The sequence below is a fragment of the Salvelinus namaycush genome, chromosome 20, assembly GCF_016432855.1.
Source record: "Salvelinus namaycush isolate Seneca chromosome 20, SaNama_1.0, whole genome shotgun sequence".
In the NCBI taxonomy this organism is placed as follows: domain Eukaryota; kingdom Metazoa; phylum Chordata; class Actinopteri; order Salmoniformes; family Salmonidae; genus Salvelinus; species Salvelinus namaycush.
Window position 1 is genome coordinate 38,685,944 of NC_052326.1, and position 23,036 is coordinate 38,708,979.

The following is a 23,036-nucleotide window of genomic DNA, read 5'->3' on the forward strand; positions in this document are numbered from 1 at the left end:
AGTCCAACTACAGGGTGGGATGAGGCGGAGGTGGGGGCTTCCAGTTCAAGTTCGCACAAGGCCCTGTGATTTAGCTAAAGAAAATAGGAGACATAAAGAATCTTCACTGTACTCTTGTTACTCAGATCAGTGACTTCTAAACACACTCCTGTTGCCTTCTTGTGCATTTGGCATGGCTGAACATAGCTGGGTATAAGAGGCTGTTAAATGAAGAGAGGAAGAGTGAGATGGGGGAGTGGGGATAATGATGAATAGCAGCAACAGGGTGAGAGAAGGAGAGAGAGAGACCTGTCACCACTTGACACTTGCCTATACCCCTATCTCAGTTTGAGTGGTCTGCCCCATAATCTCCTGTCTCAGACTGTGTCTGCCCCCAGTGCCCCGTAATCCCACAGATTACAGCCATTAGACCACACAGGAACCGGCCAAGTGTCACAAACCTGTAAATTAAATACTTTGTCCATGACAAGGAGGGCTGAACTGTATTTTATATAATGTCCCAAACACAAGAATGGAGTCTGGTAAGAGTGCGTTTAGATTTGCTGCCCAATCATCTTGGAACATTTAGCAGAAGGATCTATAGACTCAATCTCTGTCTCCTCTGTGTGACGCAGTACTATGGGTGCTAGGGGTCTGCTAAGTTCTCCCAATAAGTGCAGCTGAGTGTAAACTGATTTTACAGTTGGTATATACTGAACTGGTATATATGTTCTTTCTCTAGGCAGCTGTTCTGCCCCAGACTAGGAACCTGGAAAGGAGAGGAGGAGAGGGAGGATGCTGCTGCGCCATCCTTATCATCTATCTAGCCTGTCCTCCATCCTCTCCCTCTCTCTCAGAAACATCTCTTCTCTCAACTGCCTCTGTCTCACCCCCCCCCCCCCCCCCCCCCATCCACCCACCACCCATTAGCTTACCTTCACTCCATCTAGTAGTTGGTCACATCCTTACTGTGTGTGTAGGCCTACCTCTTAGTAATATGTGTGTGTAGGCCTACCTCTTAGTAATATGTGTGTGTGTAAACTAGAGGTCGACCGATTAATCGGAATGGCCGATTTAATTAGGGCGGATTTCAAGTTTTCATAACAACAAACCCCCCGATTTGGCCGGTTTTTTTTATTATTTTTTTTTTTTTTACACCTTTATTTAACTAGGCAAGTCAGTTAAGAACACATTCTTATTTTCAATGATGGCCTAGGAACGGTGGGTTAACTGCCTTGTTCAGGGGCAGAATGACAGATTTTTACCTTGTCAGCTCGGGGGATTCAATCTTGCAACCTTACAGTTAACTAGTCCAACGCTCTAACCACCTGATTGCATTGCACTCGACGAGGAGCCTGCCTGTTACGCAAATGCAATAGAAGCCAAGGTAAGTTTCTAGCTAGCATTAAACGTATCTTATAAAAAACGATCAATCAATCATAATCACAAGTTAAAACCTCTACTTCATCACCCTCCCGGATCCGGGATCCTCCTCATCAAAAAAGCTGACTAGCATAGCCTAACGGGACAGGGATATCATATAATATAATTTTCATGAAATCACAAGTCCAATACAGCAAATGAAAGATAAACATCTTGTGAATCCAGCCATCATTTCCGATTTTTAAAATGTTTTACAGCGAAAACACTATGTATTTCTATTAGCTAACCACAATAGCCAAACACACAACCGCATATTTTCACCATGTTTCCACCGCATAGGTAGCTTTCACAAAACCGACAAAATAGAGATCAAATTAATCACTAACCTTGAACAACTTCATCAGATGACAGTCTTATAACATGTTATACAATACATGTATGTTTTGTTCGAAAATGTGCATATTGGAGGTATAAATCATAGTTTTACATTGCAGCCACCATCAAAAATAGCACCAAAGCAGCCAGAATAATTACAGAGAGCAACGTGAAATACATAAATACTCATAAAACATTTATGAAAAATGCATGGTGTACAGCAAATGAAAGAAACATCTTGTGAATCCAGCCAATATTTCCGATTTTTTAAGTGTTTTACAGCGAAAACACAATATAGAATTATATTAGCTTACCACAATAGCCAAACACACAACGGCATTTATTCACAGCAAAGGTAGCTTTCGCAAAAACCAGCAATAGATATAAAATTAATCACTAACCTTTGGACAACTTCATCAGATGACAGTCTTATAACATCATGTTATACAATACATTTATGTTTTGTTCGAAAATGTGCATATTTAGAGCTGCAAATCGTGGTTATACATTGTGAATACGTAGCAACATTTCCCCAGAATGTCCGGAGATATTTTGGACACTCACCTAATCTGACCAAAGAACTCATCATAAACTTTACATAAAAATACTTGTTGTATGGCAAATGAAAGATACTGGTTCTTAATGCAACCGCTGTGTTAAATTTTTAAAAATAACTTTACCACAACATACAGCTTGGGTTATTGTGAGACAGCGCTCACCAACACGGCGGAGAATAGGCATCAACATATTACACAGAAATACGAAATAACATCATAAATGTTTTCTTACTTTTGCTGAGCTTCCATCAGAATGTTGTACAAGGAGTCCTATTTCCAGAATAAATCGTTGTTTGGTTTTAGAATGTCCATTTCTTCTGTCGAATTCGCGCCACAATGCTAGCCAAGGTTGCTAACATTCCCATCCTCTCTTGGCGCAAGAACGGAAAACTCCAAAAGTCCCAATAAATGTTGAATAAACTGATAAAACTTGGTTGAAAAAAACTACTTTATGATGTTTTTATCATATGTATCAAATAAAATCAGAGCCGGAGATATTCGCCGTGTATACCGATCGCTTTTCAGAAGACAATGTCGAGCTCCCCCGTGCGCCGTCGAAGACAAAGAAAATACCGGACCTGTCACTCCAAAAGCTCTTATTCGACCTCAGATCAAGCTAGACACCCCATTCAACCTTCCACTGCCTGTTGACATCTAGTGGAAGGCGTATGAAGTGCATACATATCGATAAATAAAAGCCAGTTGAATAGGTAGGCCCTGAAACAGAGCCTCGTTTTCAGATTTTTCACTTCCTGTATGGAAGTTTGCTGCCAAATGAGTTCTGTTTTACTCACAGATATAATTCAAACAGTTTTAGAAACTTCAGAGTGTTTTCTATCCAATAGTAATATGCATATTGTATGATCTAGAATAGAGTACGAGGCCGTTTAATTTGGGCACGATTTTTTCCAAAGTGAAAACAGCGCCCCCCTATTGTCAAGAAGTTAACTACACATGGTTGATGATATTACTAGTTTATCTAGCGTGTCCTGCGTTGCATGTAATCGATGCGGTGCGTATCGTTGCTCCAACGTGTACCTAACCATAAACATCAGTGCCTTTCTTAAAATCAATACAGAGAAGTATATATTTTTAAACCTGCATATTTAGCTAAAAGAAATCCAGGTTAGCAGACAATATGAACCAGGTGAAATTGTGTCACTTCTCTTGCGTTCATTGCACGCAGAGTCAGTGTATGTGCAACAGTTTGGGCCGTCTAATTTGCCAGAATTTTACGTAATTATGACAACATTGAAGGTTGTGCAATGTAACAGGAATATTTACACTTATGGATGCCACCCGTTAGATAAAATACGGAACAGTTCCGTATTTCACTGAAAGAATAAACGTCTTGTTTTCGAGATGATAGTTTCCGGATTCGACCATATTAATGACCTAAGGCTCGTATTTCTGTGTGTTATTATGTTATAACTAAGTCTATGATTTGATAGAGCAGTCTGACTGAGCGGTGGTAGGCAGCAGCAGGCTCGTAAGCATTCATTCAAACAGCACTTTCCTGCGTTTTGCCAGAAGCTCTTTGCTGTGGTTCAAGCCTATCAACTCCCGAGATTAGGCTGGTGTAACCGATGTGAAATGGCTAGCTAGTTAGTGGGGTGCGCGCTAATAGCGTTTCAAACATCACTCGCTCTGAGACTTGGAGTAGTTATTCCCCTTGCTCTGCATGGGTAACGCTGCTTCGAGGGTGGCTGTTGTCATTGTGTTCCTGGTTCGAGCCCAGGTAGGAGCGAGGAGAGGGATGGAAGCTATACTGTTACACTGGCAATACTAAAGTGCCTATAAGAACATCCAATAGTCAAAGGTTAATGAAATACAAATGGTATAGAGAGAAATAGTCCTATAATTCCTATAATAACTACAACCTAAAACTTCTTACCTGGGAATATTGAAGCCTCGTGTTAAAAGGAACCACCAGCTTTCATATGTTCTGAGCAAGGAACTTAAACGTTAGCTTTCTTACATTGCACATATTGCACTTTTACCTTCTTCTCCAACACTTTGTTTTTGCATTATTTAAACCAAATTGAACATGTTTCATTATTTATTTGAGGCTAAATTGATTTTATTGATGTATTATATTAAGTTAAAATAAGTGTTCATTCAGTATTGTTGTAATTGTCATTACTACAAATAAAAATATATTTTTTTAATCAGTTGATTAATCGGTATCGGCTTTTTTTGGTCCTCCAATAATCGGTATCGAAAAATCATAATCGGTCGACCTCTAGTGTAAACCTACCTCTTAGTAATAAGTGTGTGTGTGTGCAAACCTACTTCTTGGTAATATCTGTGTGTACCTGCGGAGGATCAGAGCCTGAGGCTGTGTATTCTCTGTGGGGGATTTAGGGATGAGGCTGAAATAGCTGTATACCTGCAGCAGCTGTTGGTCTACACTCAGTCACGATGACAAACCCCCTGGAGACAGACCAGGACTAACCACTCACCGTTCACACCCCTTCCCTAACAGTTAACCCTCTCCTCTTCCTTTCCTTCTTTCTTCTCCACCTCTATTCCTTAACGACTTTAACTTGAATTAGTGCAACTGTGAAACTTCACAGGTTAATCTTTTAATGACCATTTATTATTATCTCATATTCTGATACTTTTTTTGTTCTCGGACAGAATAATAGGCAATTACACAGTGCCATGCACACTGTAGAGGGTAACCTGTCTGTGAATGCTAATTGATTCAGGGAGCATTAGCATTAAGTTTTAGTCGTTGTCTTTATCCCCCCTCTCCCATGTCTTTCCCCCTCTTCACCGTTTAAGCTAAATTGATCTAGGATCTTCAATACGTTTGGGAGACATTGAGATGCATTGTCCAGATATAGTCAAATATGGTCTGTGTATAATGAGATCATTAGATTTGAGGGAAATTGGTGTTATTTCCTTCGCTTGACAAATTGCCTTGGCCATGGGTACCATGGATAATAAACATACCGAAGGAGAAGTTGGATCGCTTTGTCTGTAGGGATGGGCATTTTAAATAGTAAAATTATTTGAATAATATCATGACATTTTTGGGGATATCTGGATGGTAAATAAGTATTCACATGTTAGAATCATCTTTCACCTCGATTACAGCTGTGAGCCTTTCTGGGTGTCTTTTTTTTTTTCTTCTTTTTTTTTTTTTTTTTTTTAATTACCCCTTTTTCTCACCCAATTTTGTGGTATCCAATTGGTAGTTACAGTCTTGTCTCATCGCTGCAACTCCTGTACGGACTCGGGAGAGGGCCGTGTGTCCTCCAAAACACAACCCAACCAAGCCACACTGCTTCTTTACACAATACCCGCTTAAAAATATATATATATATAATTATTTAACCTTTATTTAACTATTCAAGTCAGTTAAGAACAAATTCTTATTTACAATGACGGCCTAGGAACAGTGTTCTGCCTTGTTCAGGGGCAGAACGACAGATTTTTACCTTGTCAGCTCGGGGTTTCGATCTAGCAACCTTTTGGTTACTGGCCCAACGCTCTAACCACTAGGCTACCTGCCGGCCCACTTAACCCGGAAGCCAGCCACAGCAATGTGTCGGAGGAAACACCGTACACCTGGCGACCGTGTCAGTGTGCATGTGCCCGGGCCCGCCACAGGAGTCACTAGAGCACGATGGGATAAGGACATCCCTGCTGGCCAAACCCGACCCTAACCCGGACAAAACTGGGCCAATTGTGCGCCGCCCCATGAGTCTCCCGGTCGCGGCCCGGCTGCAACAGAGCCTGGACTCGAACCAGGATCTCTAGTAAAAATAAAGAACTGAAATATCACATTTACATACAGTAAGTATTCAGACTCTCTACTCAGTACTTTGATAAAACACCTTTGGCAGCGATTACAGCCCCGAGTCTTCTTGGGTATGACACTACAAGCTTACACACCTGTATCTGGGGAGTTTTTCCTATTCTTCATTGCAGATCCTCTCAAGCTCTCTCAGGTTGGATGGGGAGCATCGCTGCACAGCTATTTTCAGGTCTCTCCAGAGATGTTCGATCGGGTTCAAGTCCGGGCTCTGGCTGGGCTACTCAAGGATATTCAGAGACTTGTCCCGAAGCCACCCCTGGGTTTTCTTGGCTGTGTGCTTAGGGTCTTTGTCCTGTTGGAAGGTGAACCTTCGCCCCAGTCTGAGGTCCTGAGTGTTCTGGAGCAGGTTTTCATCAAGGATCTCTCTGTACTTTGCTCCGTTCATCTTTCCCTCGATCCTGATTAGTCTCCCAGTCCTTGCCACTGAAAAACATCCCCACAGCATGATGCTTCCACCACCATGCTTCACTGTAGGGATGTTGCCAGGTTTCCTCCAGACGTGGCGCTTGGCATTCAGGCCCAAGAGTTCAATCTTGGTTTCATCAGCCCAGAAAAGCTTGTTTCTCATGGTTTGGGTGTCTTTTGGAAAACTCTTAAGTGGGCTCTCATGTGCCTTTTACTGAGTGGCGGGGCTTTCATCTGGCCACTACCATAAAGGCCTGATTGGCGGAGTGCTACAGAGATGGTTGTCCTTCTGGATGGTTCTCCCATCTCCACAGAGGAACCTCCCTGACCAAGGCCCTCCTCCCCCGATTGCTCAGTTTGGCCTGGCGGTTAGCTCTAGGAAGAGTCTTGGTGGTTCCAAACTTCTTCCATTTAAGAATGATGGAGGCCACTGTGTTATTGGGGACCTTCAATGCTGTAGAAATGTTTTGGTACACTTCCCCAGATCTGTGCCTTGACACAATCCTGTCTTGGAGCTCTACGGACAATTCATTTGACCTTCTGGCTTGGTTTTTGCTCTGACATACACTGTCAACTGTGGGACCTTATATAGACAGGTGTGTGCCTTTCTAATTCATGTCCAATCAATTTAATTTACCACAGGTGAACTCCAATCAAGTTATAGAAACAGGACGTACCTGAACTCAATTTCGAGTCTCATAGCAACGGGTCTGAATCAAATCAAGTTTATTTTATATAGCCCTTCGTACATCAGCTAATATCTCAAAGTGCTGTACAGAAACACAGCCTAAAACCCCAAACAGCAAGCAATGCAGGTGTAGAAGCACGGTGGCTAGGAAAAACTCCCTAGAAAGGCCAAAACCTAGGAAGAAACCTAGAGAGGAACCAGGCTATGAGGGGTGGCCAGTCCTCTTCTGGCTGTGCCCGGTGGAGATTATAACAGAACATGGCCAAGATGTTCAAATGTTCATAGATGACCAGCATGGTCAAATAACAATAATCACAGTAGTTGTCGAGGGTGCAGCAAGTCAGCACCTCAGGAGTAAATGTCAGTTGGCTTTTCATAGCCGATCATTAAGAGTATCTCTACCGCTCCTGCGGTCTCTAGAGAGTTGAAAACAGCAGGTCTGGGACAGGTAGCACGTCCGGTGAACAGGTCAGGGTTCCATAGCCGCAGGCAGAACAGTTGAAACTGGAGCAGCAGCACGGCCAGGTGGACTGGGGACAGCAAGGAGTCATCATGCCAGGTAGTCCTGAGGCATGGTCCTAGGGCTCAGGTCCTCCGAGAGAGAGAAAGAAAGAGAGAAAGAGAGAATTAGAGAGAGCATACTTAAATTCACACAGGACACCGGATAAGACAGGAGAAGTACTCCAGATATAACCAACCGACCCTAGCCCCCCGACACAAACTACTGCAGCATAAATACTGGAGGCTGAGACAGGAGGGGTCAGGAGACACTGTGGCCCCATCCGATGATACCCCCGGACAGGGCCGAACAGGAAGGATATAACCCCACCCACTTTGCCAAAGCACAGCCCCCACACCACTAGAGGGATATCTTCATCCACCAACTTACCATCCTGAGACAAGGCTGAGTATAGCCCACAAAGATCTCTGCCACGGCACAACCCAAGGGGGGGCGCCAACCCAGACAGGAAGATGACGTCAGTAACTGTGACGCACCCCTCCTCGGGACGGCATGAAAGAGCACCAGTAGGCCAGTGACTCAGCCCCTGTAATAGGGTTAGAGGCAGAGAATCCCAGTGGAGAGAGGAGAACCGGCCAGGCAGAAACAGCAAGGGCGGTTCGTTGCTCCAGAGCCTTTCCGTTCACCTTCACACTCCTGGGCCAGACTAAACTCAATCATAGGACGCACTGAAGAGATGAGTCTTCAGTAAAGACTTAAAAGTTGAGACCGAGTCTGCCTCTCTCACATGGGTAGGCAGACCATTCCATAAAAATGGAGATCTATAGGAGAAAGCCCTGCCTCCAGCTGTTTGCTTAGAAATTCTAGGGACAATTAGGAGGCCTGCGTCTTGTGACCGTAGCGTACGTGTAGGTATGTACGGCAGGACCAAAGCGGAAAGATAGGCTTGTTCCGACCTAGGAGCAAGCCCATGTAATGCTTTGTAGGTTAGCAGTAAAACCTTGAAATCAGCCCTTGCCTTAACAGGAAGCCAGTGTAGGGAAGCTAGCACTGGAGTAATATGATCAAATTTCTTGGTTCTAGTCAGGATTCTAGCAGCCGTATTTAGCACTAACTGAAGTTTATTTAGTGCTTTATCCGGGTAGCCGGAAAGTAAAGCATTGCAGTAGTTTAACCTAGAAGTAACAAAAGCATGGATTAATAGTTCTGCATCATTTTTGGACAGAAAATGTCTGATTTTTGCAATGTTACGTAGATGGAAAAAAGCTGTCCTTGAAACAGTCTTGATATGTTCGTCAAAACAGAGATCAGGGTCCAGAGTAACGCCGAGGTCCTTCAGTTTTATTTGAGACGACTTTACAACCATCAAGATGAATTGTCAGATTTAACAGAAGATCTCTTTGTTTCTTGGGACCTAGAACAAGCATCTCTGTTTTGTCCGAGTTTAAAAGTAGAAAGTTTGCAGCCATCCACTTCCTTATGTCTGAAACACAGGCTTCTAGCGAGGGCAATTTTGGGGCTTCACCATGTTTCATTGAAATGTACAGCTGTGTGTCATCCGCATAGCAGTGAAAGTTAACATTTTGTTTTCGAATGACATCCCCAAGAGGTAAAATATATAGTGAAAACAATAGTGGTCCTAAAACGGAACCTTGAGGAACACCGAAATGTACAGTTGATTTGTCAGAGGACAAACCATTCACAGAGACAAACTGATATCTTTCCGACAGATAAGATCTAAACCAGGCCAGAACTTGTCCGTGTAGACCAATTTGGGTTTCCAGTCTCTCCAAAAGAATGTGGTGATCGATGGTATCAAAGGCAGCACTACGGTCTAGTAGCATGAGGACAGATGCAGAGCCTCGGTCTGACGCCATTAAAAGGTCATTTACCACCTTCACAAGTGCAGTCTCAGTGCTATGATGGGGTCTAAAACCAGACTGAAGCATTTCGTATACATTGTTTGTCTTCAGGAAGGCAGTGAGTTGCTGCGCAACAGCTTTTTCTAAAATCTTTGAGAGGAATGGAAGATTCAATATAGGCCGATTAGTTTTTTATATTTTCTGGGTCAAGTTTTGGCTTTTTCAAGAGAGGCTTTATTACTGCCACTTTTAGTGAGTTTGGTACACATCCGGTGGATAGAGAGCCGTTTATTATGTTCAACATAGGAGAGCCAAGCACATGAAGCAGCTCTTTCAGGAGTTTAGTTGGAATAGGATCCAGTATGCAGCTTGAAGGTTGAGGCCATGATTATTTTCATCATTGTGTCAAGAGATATAGTACTAAAACACTTAAGTGTCTCTCTTGATCCGAGGTCCTGGCAGAGTTGTGCAGACTCAGGACAGCTGAGCTTTGGAGGAATACGCAGATTTAAAGGGGAGTCCGTAATTTGCTTTCTAATGATGATGATCATGATCTTTTCCTCAAAGAAGTTCATGAATTTATTACTGCTGAAGTGAAAGCCATCCTCACTTGGGGAATGCTGCTTTTTAGTTAGCTTTGCAACAGTATCAAAAATAAATTTTGGATTGTTCTTATTTTCCTCAATTAAGTTGGAAAAGTAGGATGATCGAGCAGCAGTGAGGGCTCTTCGATACTGCACGGTACTGTCTTTCCAAGCTAGTCGGAAGACCTCCAGTTTGGTGTGGCGCCATTTCCGTTCCAATTTTCTGGAAGCTTGCTTCAGAGCTCGGGTATTTTCTGTATACCAGGGAGCTAGTTTCTTATGACAAACGTTTTTAGTTTTTAGGGGTGCAACTGCATCTAGGGTATTGCGCAAGGTTAAATTGAGTTCCTCAGTTAGGTGGTTAACTGATTTTTGTCCTCTAACGTCCTTGGGTAGGCAGAAGGAGTCTGGAAGGGCATCAAGGAATCTTTGTGTTGTCTGAGAATTTATAGCACGACTTTTGATGCTCCTTGGTTGGGGTCTGAGCAGATTATTTGTTGCGATTGCAGACGTAATAAAATGGTGGTCCGATAGTCCAGGATTATGAGGAAAAACATTAAGATCTATAACATTTATTCCATGGGACAAAACTAGGTCCAGAGTATGACTGTGGCAGTGAGTAGGTCCAGAGACATGTTGGACAAAACCCACTGAGTCGATGATGGCTCCAAAAGCCTTTTGGAGTGGGTCTGTGGACTTTTCCATATCAATATTAAAATCACCAAAAATTTGAATATTATCTGCTATGACTACAAGGTCCGATAGGAATTCAGGGAACTCAGTGAGGAACGCTGTATATGGCCCAGGAGGCCTGTAAATAGTTGCTATAAAAAGTGATTGAGTAGGCTGCATAGATTTCATGACTAGAAGCTCAAAAGACGAAAACGTCATTTTTTGGGGGGGAAATTGAAATTTGCTATCGTAAATGTTAGCAACACCTCCGCCTTTGCGGGATGCAAGGGGGATATGGTCACTAGTGTAACCAGGAGGTGAGGCCTCATTTAACACAGTAAATTCATCAGGCTTAAGCCATGTTTCAGTCAGGCCAATCACATCAAGATTATGATCAGTGATTAGTTAATTGACTATAACTGCCTTTGAAGTGAGGGATCTAACATTAAGTAGCCCTATTTTGAGATGTGAGGTATCATGATCTCTTTCAATAATGGCAGGAATGGAGGAGGTCTTTATCCTAGTGAGATTGCTAAGGCGAACACCGCCATGTTTAGTTTTGCCCAACCTAGGTCGAGGCACAGACACAGTCTCAATGGGGATAGCTGAGCTGACTACACTGACTATGCTAGTGGCAGACTCCACTAAGCTGGCAGGCTGGCTAACAGCCAGATAAGATATTACAGTTTTAAAAATGTTATACATTTGCAAACATTTCTAAAACCTGGTTTTGCTTTGTCATTATGAGGTATTGTGTGTAGATGGATGAGATGTTTTATTTATTTAATCCATTTTAGAATAAGGCTGTAACGTAACAAAATGTGGAAAGGGAAGGGGTCTGAATACTTTCCGAATGCACTGTAATTCTTAACAACATTCTTCAAGCTCTGTCAATTTGGTTGTTGATCATTGCTAGACAACCATTTCCATGTCTTTTAAATCAGATTTAGGTCAAAATTGCCACTCGGTAACATTCACTGTCTGCTGTGTAAGCAACTTTTGGCCTTGTATTTTAGGTTATTGTCCTGCTAAAAGGTGAATGCTACCAAATACTAATTGAGTGTATTTAAACTTCTGACCCACTGGGAATGTGATGAAAGAAATAAAAGCTGAAATAAATAATTCTCTCTACTATTATTCTGACATTTCACATTCTTAAAATAAAGTGGTGATCCTAACTGAACTAAGACAGGGACATTTTTACTAGGATTAAATGTCAGGAATTGTGAAAAACTGAGTTTAAATGTATTTGGCTAAGGTGTATGTAAACTTCCGACTTCAACTGTATATGTGTATGCATATATATATATATATATATATATATATGTGTGTGTGTGTGTGTGTGTATATTTTATTTAAAAAAAAAAAAAAATACAAAATAAAAACACTAGGCTGATAAACCAGAATTGGAGGATCCTCCATCATTGTATTAATCTCAAGTTTGGGAACATTTTGGTTTCCCCGTAGATTACAATGGTGATGACAGAGACTTGTGGATAAAACGTTAATATTATGTTGCCACACACAACGAGAATAGCCTATGCAGCTGCCAACAGCTCATATATTGACAAATACTGTTTTCTTTTTTAATCGGGATTGAGAGCCGCCATGTTCCCACAATGAATCGTGGACAGACAGAATGTGCTATCTCCTTGAGCAAAATAGACCTGCTATTTTTTTCTTGTCATACACTGAACGTCCCACCTTAATATGGTGTGTACAATTGATTATTTTCGAAAACAAGTCCTTTAATTCAGAGTCATTTTGCCAAAGAAAGCCATGGTAAGGACATGCGTTTCAATGCATGCCACCTGAACTGATGAATCCCACCTGAACTGATGAATCCCACCTGAGCTGATGAAGAAATCCTTTCCTTTTCAAGGAAAACATGTTTGAAACTGGACAGAACTGACACGTGACACCTTTCAAATCTCACAAACTGTGTGTGTGTGAGAGAGAGTTCCTGTCATAATCCCCCACAAAACAGAGGTATTCTGATGTTTTTGAAGAGAAAATACATAAATATTTAATAGGTTAATTTAATTACTGACCGTTGGAGGGCTCTGGCAGCTATGAAGAGAGGGGGAACCTTGCTGTTGTCACTACAGTACGTAGGCTGAAAGACCGTTGGGCAGAAAGATGAGATTGTGTAGTGTAGGTGTTTTTTAAGGAGCCCCCCTCCACGGGCCCATCGGGTGGGCCTGGGTGTGTGGGTGTGTGTGTGAGCGAAGATGCCATGCCAATGTATGATTGTTGACCGTGCATGCAAAGTAAAAACGGCAGCTATCTGCCTGGTCTGGCAGAATAAGAAAATTGTGTGCATTAAAAGTTAACAAGCAGGGGATCTCCCCTCCACTTCTCTTCTAGAGGACAGGAGGAAGAGTATAGAGGAGAGGGGGAAGAGTATAGAGGACAGGAGAGGGGGAAGAGTATAGAGGACAGGAGAGGGGGAAGAGTATAGAGGACAGGAGAAGGGGAAGAGTATAGAGGACAGGAGAAGGGGAAGAGTATAGATGACATGAGAAGGGGATGAACAACATACAGGGCTTTCATTCTGCATACCTGCCTGCCTGGTTAAAGCCAGATAGGTTATTCATACATTAAAGACAGAGCAGAGGATCAAAGCCATGGTGTAGGGGGGAGGAGGGACAGAGGACGACTCAGTTTCCCAGCTCTGATATTAAGTAGTGACTTATTGCCAGTCTCTCTTGTACATCAGCCTGATCATTCTCCAATTGGTACATTTATCTAAAAGCATATGAACGTACGCACACACACATAAACACACACACATTCACAAGTGGGCATTGGGCACACATACGCATACGTATGCACATGTAGTACAGACACACACACTTCAGGCATCATCCATTTTTATTAGGCTCACTGCATGTGACTAGACCTTCAAAGCCTTGTCTGTTATTAACGGTTTTATGTACACTGGCATTACTAGAAAAATGGATTAAAGTAACACAGCATAGCAGTTACTATAGAGGTCATGTGTCCTTCAGCCTCCAACTCATGTCAGATAGGACTAAACCTTTGACTACTTTATTTGTAAGAGGTGTCAATCATTTTGACGCCTACCTTTTTGAGACAAAAAGTATTACTTGTGAAACAAAATCTTTCTCTGAACTGTTGTATTGGTATAACATATAATTTATCCAATTTGTTTGCATACAATATAGCTTAGTATTTGTATTATTTATTTTATACAGTCATTATTACTCATCTTTATCGAGGGTGTCAATCATTTCAGACCCCACTGTGTGTCTACAGAGAATACATACTGTACATGTATACACTGTCTTTGTCCAGTTGTTGTTAACGTTGTCATGACATTTTATTGGAAATGCGTTAATATTAGGAGCAACTATAGTACCTCAGTATGTTTGTTTTCTGTGTTTCGGTTTCCTAGAGCGATGCGCCACAATGTAGCCATCTTACTGATAGGACAAGACGGGCCTCAGCCCCGTTAAGTCCACCCTCGACAGGAAGTGTGTGTGTGTGTGTGTGCTACTCTTCCTTGGGTCCAAACGAATTAAGACAAAAATAAACCAGTACATATAACATTATTACACCACTTCATATCTACAATACCACATTTACCACATGCATATCGTCCAAGATGGCATAGCAGTCAGACGTCTTTTTGTCCTCGTCTTGTCGTGTCCCGTATATATATATATATATATATATATATATATATTTACACCTTTCTTCGCATATCTTTTATATATTTTACTTTCCAAAAACTCAACTTCAAAACACTTTCCTGCAACCCGCCTCACCAATATATTTTAAAAAAAGTATTATTTACCTCAAATCTGAAATCCACAATAGAAGCTAGCCAGAAGCTAACCAGAAGCTAGCCAGTTTACTGGCTAACGTTAGTGTTTCAGCTAACCACGGTTTGTGGTCATCAGTTATTCCTTTAGCTCGAAAATCTATCGCCACTTTTGTACAACGCGACTCAGACCAGAACATACCGGACCTATTTTTCTCCATATCCCCGGATTTCAACCGCAAGCTCTGGACATTTACACCTGTATTTCGCAGCTAGCTAGCTGCTACCCGTGTGTCTATTGGCTTACGTCGATCCCGGAGCAATTATTCCGGAGCTAGCCAGCTGAAGAGTTCCATCAGCCACTCCTGGGCTACAATCACCTATCCGGACCCGTTTTACTGCCAATGCGGAGCTCCACCGGGTCTTCACGACTGGACTACCGACGTTATCTGCCCGAGGGAGTTATCCAACTGGCCCCTCCGTCGCGACGTTACCTGAATGCCCATCTGCAGCCCGCTAATCGTTAGCTGTCTTATCGGCTGCTATCTGAATAGGTCTATCAGACAATTTTTTCTTGGGTCACTATAACTATATCTATTTTGCCAATTGGATTGATCCCCTCTACCACACGGAACCCCACTAATCTACCGACGGAAACGCATGAGGTGGCTAAAAACAGACCTCCTTCCTATGCTAGCTTGCTACCGATGGCCCGGCTAGCTGTCTGAATCGCCGTGTCCCCAACCAACCTCTACTCACTAGACCCTTATGATCACTTGAATAAGCATGCCTCTCCTTAATGTCAATATGCCTTGTCCATTGCTGTTCTGGTTAGTGTTTATTGGCTTATTTCACTGTAGAGCCTCCAGCCCTGCTCACTATACCTTATCCAACCTTTCAGTTCCACCACCCACACATGCGATGACATCACCTGGTTTCAATGATGTTTCTAGAGACAATATCTCTCTCATCATCACTCAATACCTAGGTTTACCTCCACTGTATTCACATCCTACCATACCTTTGTCTGTACATTATACCTTGAAACTATTTTATCACCCCAGAAACTTCCTTTTACTCTCTGTTCTAGACGTTCTAGACGACCAATTCTCATAGCTTTTAGCCGTACCCTTATCCTACTCCTCCTCTGTTCCTCTGGTAATGTAGAGGTGAATCCAGGCCCTGCAGTGCCTAGCTCCACTCCTATTCCCCAGGCGCTCTCTTTTGATGACTTCTGTAACCGTAATAGCCTTGGTTTCATGCATGTTAACATTAGAAGCCTCCTCCCTAAGTTTGTTTTATTCACTGCTTTAGCACATTCTGCCAACCCGGATGTCCTAGCCGTGTTTGAATCCTGGCTTAGGAAGACCACCAAAAATTCTGAAATTTTCATCCCTAACTACAACATTTTCAGACAAGATAGAACGGCCAAAGGGGGCGGTGTTGTAATCTACTGCAAAGATAGCCTGCAGAGTTCTGTCATACTATCCAGGTCTGTACCCAAACAATTTGAAAATCCACCTCTCTAAAAACAAGTCTCTCACCGTTGCCGCCTGCTATAGACCACCCTCTGCCCCCAGCTGTACTCTGGACACCATATGTGAACTGATTGCCCCCCATCTATCTTCAGAGCTCGTGCTGCTAGGCGACCTAAACTGGAACATGATTAACACCCCAGCCATCCTACAATCTAAGCTTGATGCCCTCAATCTCACACAAATGATCAATGAACCTACCAGGTACCACCCCAAAGCCGTAAACACGGGCACCCTCATAGATATCATCCTAACCAACTTGCCCTCTAAATACACCTCTGCTGTTTTCAACCAAGATCTCAGCGATCACTGCCTCATTGCCTGCATCCGTAATGGGTCAGCGGTCAAACGACCTCCACTCATCACTGTCAAACGCTCCCTGAAACACTTCAGCGAGCAGGCCTTTCTAATCGACCTGGCCGGGGTATCCTGGAAGGATATTGATCTCATCCCGTCAGTAGAGGATGCCTGGTTATTTTTGAAGAATGCCTTCCTCACCATCTTAAATAAGCATGCCCCATTCAAGAAATGTAGAACCCGGAACAGATATAGCCCTTGGTTCTCTCCAGACCTGACCGCCCTTAACCAACCAAAAAACATCCTATGGCGTTCTGCATTAGCATCGAACAGCCCCCGTGATATGCAACTTTTCAGGGAAGCTAGAAACCAATATACACAGGCAGTTAGAAAAGCCAAGGCTAGCTTTTTCAAGCAGAAATTTGCTTCCTACAACACAAATTCCACTGTAAAGTCCATGGAGAATAAGAACACCTCCTCCCAGCTGCCCACTGCACTGAAGATAGGAAACACTGTCACCACCGATAAATCCACAATAATTGAGAATTTCAATAAGCATTTTTCTACGGCTGGCCATGCTTTCCACCTGGCTACCCCTACCCCGGTCAACAGCACTGCACCCCCCACAGCTACTCGCCCAAGCCTTCCCCATTTCTCCTTCTCCCAAATCCAGTCAGCTGATGTTCTGAAAGAGCTGCAAAATCTGGACCCCTACAAATCAGCCGGGCTAGATAATCTGAACCCTTTCTAAAATCATCTGCTGAAATTGTTGCCACCCCTATTACTAGCCTGTTCAACCTCTCTTTCGTGTCGTCTGAGATTCCCAAAGATTGGAAAGCAGCTGCGGTCATCCCCCTCTTCAAAGGGGGGGACACTCTTGACCCAAACTGCCACAGACCTATATCTATCCTACCCTGCCTTTCTAATGTCTTTGAAAGCCAAGTCATCAAACAGATTACCGACCATTTCGAATCCCACCATACCTTCTCCGCCATGCAATCTGGTTTCAGAGCTGGTCATGGGTGCACCTCAGCCACGCTCAAGGTCCTAAACGATATCTTAACCGCCATCGATAAGAAACAATACTGTGCAGCTGTATTCATTGACCTGGCCAAGGCTTTCGACTCTGTCAATCACCACATCCTCATCGGCAGACTCGACAGCCTTGGTTTCTCAAATGATTGCCTTGCCTGGTTCACCAACTACTTCTCTGATAGAGTTCAGTGTGTCAAATCGGAGGGTCTGTTGTCCGGGCCTCTGGCAGTCTCTATGGGGGTACCACAGGGTTCAATTCTTGGACCGACTCTCTTCTCTGTATACATCAATGATGTCGTTCTTGCTGCTGGTGAGTCTCTGATCCACCTCTACGCAGACGACACCATTCTGTATACTTCTGGCCCTTCTTTGGACTCTTCAATGCCATACAACTCTCCTTCCGTGGCCTCCAATTGCTCTTAAATACAAGTAAAACTAAATGCATGCTCTTCAACCGATCGCTGCCTGCACCTGCCCGCCTGTCCAACATCACTACTCTGGACGGCTCTGACTTAGAATATGTGGACAACTACAAATACCTAGATGTCTGGTTAGACTGTAAACTCTCTTTCCAGACTCACATCAAACATCTCCAATCCAAAGTTATCTAGAATTGGCTTCCTATTCCGCAACAAAGCATCCTTCACTCATGCTGCCAAACATACCCTTGTAAAACTGACCATCCTACCAATCATCGACTTCGGTGATGTCATTTACAAAATAGCCTCCAATACCCTACTCAATAAATTGGATGCAGTCTATCACAGTGCCATCCGTTTTGTCACCAAAGCCCCATATACTACCCACCACTGCGACCTGTACGCTCTCGTTGGCTGGCCCTCGCTTCAAACTCGTCGCCAAACCCACTGGCTCCAGGTCATCTACAAGACCCTGCTAGGTAAAGTCCCCCCTTATCTCAGCTCGCTGGTGACCATAGCAGCACCCACCTGTAGCACGCGCTCCAGCAGGTATATCTCTGGACACCCCCAAAACCAATTCTTCCTTTGGCCGCCTCTCCTTCCAGTTCTCTGCTGCCAATGACTGGAACGAACTACAAAAATCTCGGAAACTGGAAACACTTATCTCCCTCACTAGCTTTAAGCACCAGCTGTCAGAGCAGCTCACAGATTACTGCACCTGTACATAGCCCATCTATAATTTAGCCCAAATTACCTCTTTCCCTACTGTATTTATTGATTTATTTAGCTCCTTTGCACCCCATTATTTCTACCATTCCAGTGTTTTACTTGCTATATTGAATTTACTTTGCCACCATGGCCTTTTTTTTTTATATATATATATATATATATATATTTTTTTTTTTGCCTTCACCTCCCTTATCTCACCTCACTTGCTCACATTGTATATAGACTTATTTTTCTACTGTATTGTTGACTGTATGTTTGTTTTACTCCATGTGTAACTCTGTTGTTGTATGTGTCGAACTGCTTTGCTTTATCTTGGCCAGGTCGCAATTGTAAATGAGAACTTGTTCTCAACTTGCCTACCTGGTTAAATAAAGGTGAAATAAAAAATAAAATAAAAAAAAATTATAATACCACCATACATAAGTGTGTGTGTGTGTGCTAGCGTGTGTGTGCGTATGCATGTGTCCGTGCAGCTAGGCCCCCATTTCCCATGACTTGTATAATCCTGTGTAATGTAAGCTCCCTTGTTTCTCACCTTTGTTTGTTGCCTCCCTCTCTCTCTCTCTCTCACCCCCCCCTCCCGCTCTCCCATCCCCCCCTCCCGCTCTCCCCCCAGGAGAGGAAGTTGTGTGCACACCCATGCCTGGAGATCTACAGAGATGACTTGATCCACTACATGAGTCCTCTGGCTCGCCAGGGAGATTTCTACGTACCGGAGGTCCGTCAGGACCCGGACAGGAGGCTGCTGGGAGACAATGACTCTGAGGAGGACAGAGGGACCGACATCACAGGTACACTACAGTAGGCCCTAGACCAGGGCTCTCCAACCCTGTTCCTGGAGAGCTACCCTCCTGTAGATTTTTCCTCCAACCCCAGTTGTAACTAACCTGATTCAGCTTAATCAGCCAGGTGCACTAGATTAGGGTAGCTCTCCAAGAACAGGGTTAGAGATCCCTGCCTTAGACACACACACACACACACACACACACACACACACACACACACACACACACCCTCCACTGGGCTATACCTAGTACTGTACAAGTAGAGAACATTATTTGGGGTGTCCACCCACTCTGCCCAGAGTGGGTGAAAATGAACATGCTCATGCACTTTCTCTCACTGTCTCTCACTCTCTGTCTCTCATCATGTGTTCTGTAATGCTTGTTGTCCCTGCACTTTCTCTCTCTCTCTCTCTGTCTCTTTCTCTCTCTCGTCATGTGTTCTGTAATGCTTGTTGTCCCTGCAGTGAGCCAGCTTTGGTGGTGATAATTTCACTTCCTTATATTATAAAATGCATTTTACCAAGACAAATATGATTCTTCATGTTCTGAATAGTTCAGTGGGGTCTCTCTCTAAAATATCATTAACATTATATCCTAAAAGTCCGATTTCGTGACCTAATACATCCGATAATAAGCACCGAGCTATGTTGAGGAGCAGTGCAGCTTTCTCACAGCGACTTTTGGGGATTTTACATGTTGTGGTGGTAGTCTGCAAAGTTGTTTCCATGGGTTGCAAAAAGCTACACTGAACAAAAATATGAACATGTTGGTTTCATGAACTGAAATTAAAGATCCCAGAATTGTTCCATATGCACAAAAATCTTATTTCTCTCTAATTTTTTGCACACATTTTTTTTACTGCGTGATTGTTACACAGGTGCACTTTGTGCTGTGGACAATAAAAGACCAGTCTAAAATGTACAGTTTTGTTACACAACACAATGCCGCAGATGTCTCAAGTTTGGAGGGAGCGTGCAATTGGCATGCTGACTGCAGGAATGTCCACCAGAGCTGGTGCCAGAGAATTCAATTTTAATTTCTCTACCATAAGCCTACATGTCGTGTCTCAAAAACGATATCGATCTCTGTTTTATGTCTTCCGGATTCGAGAAGGATGACAAGTTCAACGCTCAGCCTGTCAGTTAGCCTTTATTCTCGCACAGTATCCAGCCTAGCTGACGCTATTTTCCAGATTTTTGACCTTTTTTTTCTCTCTAGGCTCCGTTCATTTAGTCCGCTTAATTTTGGCCATCCTACAAGGGAAAAAACTTCTATAAATTTTAAACAGAAAGACAATTTTAAACATTTATTTTTCCCATAGGTCAAAAGTTGCGTTTTTGATTGGACACCCTACATCCGTCAAATTCAACTCTTGACTTTGAAGCCACTGCTTCTTTTCATTGTTCCCCTCTAATCAGGGACTGATTTAGACCTGAGACACCAGGTGGGTGCAATTATTAGGTAGAACAGAAAACCAGCATGCTCTGGACCCCATAGGGTAAGAGTTGAATACCCCTGCCCTACATTATTACATCCATGGGCATGCTGTACTATATATTTTAAGGAATACATACTGTATCAATGGAAGCACAATCCTCATATGGATTGGGAGCTCACCGCTTTGTCTTTGAGGCCATTGCCCAGTCAATAAGCAGGGGAACCAGTAGACCTATGCTTCTTTGTTAACTGATTGAATCACTAGTAATAATGGATATGACTGTCCACATTGGAAGGTGTTAGAACACAGATAGCTAGTTGGCAGAGAAATTCACATAATGTGAATGTAATGGTGATCCACAGAATAACAGGTCACTCCATGGTATTAGCAGAGAATAGTGTATTTTTGAAAAACTACAAAAACTTTGTATAATTCAATTGGACAATAATGTTCAAAACGTATGCAGTATATGTTTTGTGTGTTATTGTCGCATCATTTCAATTTCCAATTGGTACCAAAGGGATTTGGACCTTGTTGATTGTTGGTTGTGTTTATGAGCTGAATCCCCACGGTGTGTCGTAGTATGCCTGTGTTTATGAGCTCCTAGGGTGTGCTCCTGTCCTGTGAGTGACACACACACACACACACACACACACACACACTGTATCCTGTGAGTGACACCCTGTCAGGTGCTAATGAAAGGCTAAGACCCACAGAACACTGCTGTCACTCACCAGGGGGCTGGTCACAGCCACCACCACCACCATATGCCCATAAAACACACAAACACACACACCTGGGTAGACGTCACTTACTCGGGGTCTGTCCTTCACCACCACCATATGTATGGCCTGATGCTGCTCAGTGCTCACCCATACTAGACTGGGCAGGGCTGTAGCAGAGTCCTCTGGGCTCCATTAACACTGTGGCATGGCACCTAATGTTTAATCAACAGCAAGAATGAGAGATGAGGTTTATGAATACTAACAGTGTCTGCATCCCAAATGGCTCCCTATTGCCTTCCATAAGGCACTACTTTTGACTAGAGCCCTATAGGCTATATAGGGACCATTTGAGACACAGCCAATGTAACTGCTTTATGAGGATATGTTTAGGAATGACTGGACATATTGGCTCATGAGTGTCTGTCCAAATAATTTGGACAGAAACTCATGCAGGTAGTTTTGATGCAGAACATAGTCAAAAAGGTGATTTTAAAGGAAATAAAGAGGGGTCAGACTAGAAGTGAGACTTGGAGGGGAGCCAAAATAGAGAATTCATGTTTTAGAGAGCGAGCGAGAGACAGAGCTGCAGATAACACGTTATAGTGAGATGGTGCACAAGATTAGTCTCCACCCAAACATCACCAGGGATAGAATTTGTTGCTGTGGGTGTGTCATGGAGGTGTTGTACACACTGTCTGTCTGTCTCTGTGGGAGTGTATGGGGGGGGGGGGGGGGGGGGGGGGGTCAGTGTCTGACAGAAAGAGAACATCAGACCTGTATGTCAGGCTGTTTGACTCTTGGCAGATTCCTATAGTAGGTATTGAGGGCCACATATTTGCCTAGACCTAATTCCATGGATGACTCTGCACAAACTGATAAGATGAGAAAGTTCAGTGATCTAAATCAACACATAGCTGTGACTTCATATCTACCATAGACCGCGAAGGCTATATCTCTGAGAGATATGCTTCCAGGAGCCGTGAGCTTGGCCTACTGCTTCAGCTTGCCTGATTTCCCTTTAAATCATCTTCCACTCAGCTCTTAACCTGTCAAGTGAGCCATTAACTTTACTCCAGCCACAAGGGAAGGGAGGGGAGGCAGCCTGGGCCTGGTCCTGGCCTACAGGCAGGCAGCGGGGCGGGGCACAGCGTGGTGGGCTGGGGGATGGACCTGCAGGCACGCAGCGGGGCGGGGCACAGCGTGGTGGGCTGGGGGATGGACCTGCAGGCACGCAGCGGGGCGGGGCACAACGTGGTGGGCTGGGGGATGGACCTGCAGGCACGCGGCGGGGCGGGGCACCGCGGGTTGGGCTGGGGGATGGACCTGCAGGCACGCAGCGGGGCACAGCATGGTGGGCTGGGGGATGGACCTGCAGGCACGCAGCGGGGAGGGGCACAGCGTGGTGGGCTGGGGGATGGACCTGCAGGCACGCAGCGGGGCGGGGCACAGCGTGGTGGGCTGGGGGATGGACCTGCAGGCACGCAGCGGGGCGGGG

The 23,036-nt window shown here is 43.8% G+C and overlaps 1 protein-coding gene across 1 annotated transcript in view; it reads left to right on the forward strand.

The window, feature by feature from the left end:
- LOC120065328 (testis-expressed protein 264 homolog) overlaps positions 1–23,036 on the forward strand; it is an 86,563-nt gene that overhangs the window by 56,081 nt on the left and 7,446 nt on the right. Inside the window, exon 3 of the mRNA XM_039016237.1 lies at positions 19,210–19,384. Within this exon, the coding sequence (XP_038872165.1) occupies positions 19,210–19,384 (175 nt within the window). The remainder of the gene's footprint in view (positions 1–19,209; positions 19,385–23,036) is intronic.